This window comes from Lactuca sativa, chromosome 4, assembly GCF_002870075.4.
Source record: "Lactuca sativa cultivar Salinas chromosome 4, Lsat_Salinas_v11, whole genome shotgun sequence".
Taxonomy (NCBI): domain Eukaryota; kingdom Viridiplantae; phylum Streptophyta; class Magnoliopsida; order Asterales; family Asteraceae; genus Lactuca; species Lactuca sativa.
The window spans coordinates 222,302,395-222,308,396 of NC_056626.2; the positions used below are offsets into that span (position 1 = coordinate 222,302,395).

The following is a 6,002-nucleotide window of genomic DNA, read 5'->3' on the forward strand; positions in this document are numbered from 1 at the left end:
TATTTGTGGGAAAACTCGGTTCGAATCCCCTTGCTACCATTAATTCTTTTACCTTTTTCACTTGAAGACAAAAGTCAGTCATGCTGACTTGGCTTCCAACTCAGCAACTTCATCCAGTCAGCTTAAAGGGTTACCTGCTATTGAAGGTAAAAACCGGCCAGAGGGTAAAAGTGAACAAATTAATGCAAGTTTGAGGCATAAATGAATATACAATTCAACTTTGGGTAAAACCGACAAAATACTGAAAATGTAAGGATTTTTTATGACATTAGCCCCACATATACTGATCAGTAATTGGCGATGAATACACACCAGAATTACAGAGACACATTGGCGGGTATTCTTGGTTAAGGCTGGATCTTCAGTTGGAGAAACCGATATGATATGTAGATGAACACACATATACACTGATTGTTTGGATCATAAGACGATAAAAAAAAAAACACATCCACCGATCGATTTTTGGATGAATAGGTGGAAGGGATCATCAAATTTTGGAGCATACCAACGAGAATTTTAGGTCACCGAGTGGTGATGGAGTGGGAGGATGAAGCAACATAGATGTATATAAGTTCATAAAGGAATTCAAATGTTATTTGAATTCATATCTTTATCTTTAGTTATCTTTATCTTTGGTTTCTGTTTCTAGGATTCTTATCTTTACGTTTTGTTAGCTTCACCAAATATTGTATTTAAAGGCTTTTGATAAATCAATGAAATTATTAGTTCCATCAATTTCTTTATGGTATTAGGGCCGATCGATCCAACCTAAAAGAAAAACCCTACCATGGGTAACGGTGGTGAAGAAGGCTCTGGCAAGAAAGACAATGAAACTACAAATATCGACTCCAATTCACCTTATTACCTGCATGCGTCTAATTATCCCAGACAACTGCAAGTGAATGACATACTAACTGATAGCAATTATAGCGATTGGTCATAGGAGATGACAAATTTCTTATATGCAAAGAACAAGATGGGATTTATGAATCAAGCCATTGAGAAACCAGAAGAAAGCACAGCTGAATACTTGATTTGGATGAGGTGTGATGCCATGATCAAAGGATGGCTCACCACAACAATGGAGAAACGCATCAGATCCAGCGTGAAGTGTGCTTCCACATCAATAGAAATATGGGCAGATCTCAAGGAACATTTTGGAAAGGAGAGTGCCCCTCGTGCTTATGAACTAAAGAGAACACTTACCATCACACACCAAGATAGAGTTTCCGTTTCTACCTACTACACTAAGATGAGAAGTGTATGTGACGAGATTCAATCAGTGTGCCCTCTACCCTCGTGCACATGTGGAAAATGCACCTGTAATATTGGAAAGAAATTGACTGAGTCTAAAGAGAAAGAAAGATTGTATGAATTTCTTTTGGGACTGGATGATGTTTTTTCAACTGTCAGGACTCAAATCCTCACATCGAAACTTACACCAACACTTGGAGAAGCTTATCATCTTGTTGCTGAAGATGAATAGCAACGTGCCATCTCAGCTATGAGAAGGATACCTCATGATGCGGCGACATTTCAAACCTTCAGTATGAGAAAACGAGATGTATCGGTTGAGGTTGCAGATTCAAGAAACATGGGCATGCTCAAGGAAGCGAAACACACAAACCAAGAAGGGGAACACTGCATGGTATGTGGGGAAATAGGCACAACAAATCTGGATGTTTCAAGGTGATCGAATATCCAGAGTGGTGGCAGGGAAAAGGGAAGAAAGAAAAGGAAAATCCAAAATCCTCTTGGGCCAATGCTAATTGCAGTCCTGTTGCTGGACTCACGAACGAACAATATCAAACACTAATCAAGCATCTCTCCATTGGCAAGAAGGTAGAGAGCAGTCATGATGCATGTGCAAGTGCAAACTTGGCTGGTAAGACAATAAAAAGTGAATCTTAGATTGTTGATACATGTGCAATAGAACATATGGCTAGTGATCAAAGTTTACTTGAAAGAAAAGTAAACTTTAGTTATGAAGCACCCGTTGCCATTCCTAATGGTGCCTTAATTCCGGTTGTAGGAAAAGGAAATAGTAGGCTACCAAATGGCATGAAGCTTGGGAATGTACTATATATTCCCTCATTCAATTGCAACATGTTATTAGTAGGACGACTAACAGATGATTTGAACTATGTTGTGACTTTTTTTTCGTGGTATTTGTGTTGCATAGGACTTTGCCACGAAAAATTTGATTGGTGTGGGTAAGCGTGAAGGTGGGCTCTATCGGATGAATTCTAAAGAAAAGATGACAAGAGCTATGACAAGTAATCAGAATGTTGAAATTAGGCATAGAAGACTTGGGCACGCATCAGAATCTAAGCTGCATAGAGTTGATTTTTTAAAGAATTCTAGCTTTAGTTTGAAAAATAAAAACTATGATTCATGTGTAAAGGCAAAACTCACACGTTTACCATTTCCCATTTCATCTAGTAAAACCACCGACTGTTTTGAATTAGTACACTGTGACATTTGGGGTGGATATCGGACACCTTCTTTTACTGGGGCTCGTTATTTTTTAACTATAGTTGATGACCACAGTAGAGCTGTTTTGGTCTTTCTCCTCAAACACAAGCATGAAGCAAGCAAATGTTTAATTGAGTTTTCTAACATGGTCAAAACACAATTCGAAAAGAAGATAAAAAGAATAAGAAGCGATAATGGTGGAGAGTTTGTATGCTCGAAATTGCTAGATGTTTGAAGTTTGAAGCTAGCTTACCCACCAAATTTTGGGGGGAATGTGTGTTGACAGCAGCCTACATCATCAACAGGTTGCCATCCATAGTAGTTGATCACAAAACACCATTTGAAATTTTGTTTGGCAGAAAACCCGATTACACCCACATGAAATTTTTTGGATGTTTGGTGTATACTAGGAATACAGAGACACAAGGAGATAAGTTTGAAGTCAGGGGGAGGCCTAGGGTTTTCGTGGGATATCCTCAAGGTCAAAAGGGATATCGAGTCTATGACTTGGAGACCAATAAAATTATTTTCTCGAGAGATATTAATTTTTTTTGAAGAAAACTACCCTTATGCCAACATAAAGCACGAGTCTGATGCGACCAATGATCAAGATATTTTTGAACTTGATGCAACCACATACGATGACCCATAATTGAATATTACACCACAATGACATCATGCAATCAATGTTCCTATTACTATTGCCACTGAACATCAAGAAGCTTCAAACATCTACATCGATAAGCGTGGATAACCGTGACACTGATGAAAATCACCACGATAGTGATGAACAGCAACAACCATTCCTTCAGCAAGGAACCAGAACAAAGACACTACCAAAAAGATATGAGGGATTTCAACTTGATTTACCTCGTTCGATCAACAATATGCTTCCTACACCTGATCAAGCCTCATCAGCAGAACACTCATTAGCTAACTATGTTTCTCATGATAGGTTTTCTGATAGTCACAAAGCATTCCTATCTTTTGTTAGCTCTCACTTCGAACCACGATGCTCCAATCAAGCAGCAAAATATGTCAAGTGGAGAGAGGAAATGAAGAAAGAGATCGAAGCTTTAGAAACTAATGATACTTGTACTCTTGAACAGCTACCTCCTGGTAAGAAAGCTGTTGGATCTAAATGGGTATACAAGGTTAAATATAAACCAAACGGTGAAGTGGAACGCTACAAAGCCAGATTAGTGGCAAAAGGGTATACTCAAACAGAGGGCATTGATTTTCATGACACTTTTGCCCCTGTTGCTAAGCTCGTTACCATCAGAACATTACTAGCCATCGCAACCAATAAAAATTGGATTGTAAACCAACTGGATGTGAACAATTCTTTCTTGCATGGCTACTTGCAAGAAGAAGTTTACATGAAGGTCCCTGAAGGTTTTGCAAAAGAAGGTGGTAATAGGGTATGCAGGTTACGAAAGTCTCTATATGGACTTCGCCAAGCATCACGTAACTGGTACCAAAAATTCACATTGGGCTTAACTCAAATGCACTTTGAACAATCTCATGCTGATGCCTCACTTTTTACCTACAAGAAGGATGGTGTCTTTGTTGCAGTCTTGATCTATGTCAATGACGCCATCATAGTCGGTAACAATTGCGACAAAATACAAGCCACAAAATTTAAACTTCATCGACGTTTCAGTATTAAAGATCTGGGTCCTCTCAAATACTTTTTGGGCATTGAGGTAGCCAAAACAACCGAAGGTCTTTTGCTCAGTCAACGAAAGTATACCATCGATATCTTAAAAGATTGTGGGATGGAAGGATGCAGACCCATTTCCTTTCCCATGGAGCAAAACCTCCAACTTGATCAAAGTATAGAAAGTCCATAATTAGAAGCAGCTTAATATCGTAGATTGATTGGGCACCTCCTCTATCTTCAAGCAACTCGCCCTGACATCGCATATGTTCTTAATATGCTTAGTCAGTTTGTGGCCGACCCAAGACAAACTCATATGAATGCTGCACTCCAGGTCCTTTGCTACCTCAAAACTGCTCCTGGACAAGGCATACTTCTGCCTAGAGAAGGGGGGCTAAAACATGAGTTGTATTGTGACTCTGACTGGCTTGGTTGTGCGTACATGCGGTGATCAAGAACTGGGTATTTACTTGTCTTGGGTGGAGCACCAATCTCTTGGAAAACGAAGAAACAAACGGTGATTTCTTTCTCGTCAGCTGAAGCGGAGTATCGAGCCATGGCAATCACTGTTAGTGAAGTGTTGTGGGTTCGATGGTTATTAGATGTCTTACGAGCGCCTCAATTGAACGCCACTCCACTCCTTTGTGACAATCAAGTGGCTAGACAAATAACTAATAACCCTGTTTTCCATGAACGCACGAAACACGTGGAAATGGACTGTTATTTCATTCGTGAACGTGTTGAAACTAATGAAATTTTACCCGTTCGAATAGACACTCAACTTCAAGTGGCCGACTTGTTCACTAAAGCCTTGGGAGGAGAAAGATTATGAGTGTTAATGAGCAAGTTGGGCATTAGAAACTTATATGCTCCAGCTTGAGGGAGAGTAAAGGAATTCAAATGTTATTTCAATTCATATCTTTATCTTTAGTTAGCTTTATCTTTGGTTTCTGTTCCTAGGATTCTTATCTTTACGTTTTGTTAGCTTCACCAAATATTGTATTTAAAGGCTTTTGATAAATCAATGAAATTATTAGTTCCGTCAATTTCTTTAGTTCACTCCATTTGAAAGTAAGTGGAAGAAGCTGCTGAAGATTGACCAAACAACACCGACTGAAGAAGCATCGGTGAAGGAGGAATGAGAAAACGGTGTCTCCATTGTTTGTCATTTGGAATTTAGGATATTTTTATCTTTATTATTTTTTAATTAAATAAAAGGGTATAAATGTCATATAAGCTTTTCTTCCGTGGATGAAGTAAATTTCTATGTGGAAGAATCATGACCCAAAAACATGATGTTCTAAACCGATTGGTCCCGACTTTTGATCAAATACAAACTTTATGTTTCTAATTTGAAAAAATAAAAATATAATGCGAGTTCTTTTCCAAATTCTTAAAAGTAATCAGTTCAATTTAAAAGCTGAAAACAACTTAGTTTAAAAGGTTTTCCAAATTGAAGGTGATTTTTTTATTTAATTTTGTATCTATTTATTAAAAGAAAGATATTTTAACTTTTATATATTTATCATATTTTCTTTGTTCATAGATAAATCAAAAATACCAAAGGGCTTGTAGCCCAACGGTATCAGGTATTGTCCTCCCTCCTTAAGGTCGAGGGTTCAAATCCCGTCGTGAACATAAATGAAATTAGGTGTGTAGATTACATATTTGCCGGTTCAAAAAGAAAAAGATAAATCAAAAATATAAATAAAAATATCACCTCCATTTCTATAACAAACTAAAAGAATAAAAGCTAAAGAAACATAACCGGTTTCAAGTCGAACCCGGGATTCAACTTTCAACCCCAGTTTGTTTTTTGCGGTTTGTCGACTGTCGACCTATATATATAATTGCCTATCCAAGAAAA

At 38.0% G+C, this 6,002-nt stretch overlaps 1 protein-coding gene across 1 annotated transcript; it reads left to right on the plus strand.

Moving 5' to 3' along the window:
- Positions 1-946: 946 nt before the first annotated feature.
- LOC111893609 (uncharacterized) lies at positions 947-1,486 on the plus strand. The gene has a single exon (XM_023889676.1). The coding sequence runs from the start codon at positions 947-949 to the stop codon at positions 1,484-1,486; it is 540 nt and encodes a 179-aa protein (XP_023745444.1).
- Positions 1,487-6,002: the final 4,516 nt, after the last annotated feature.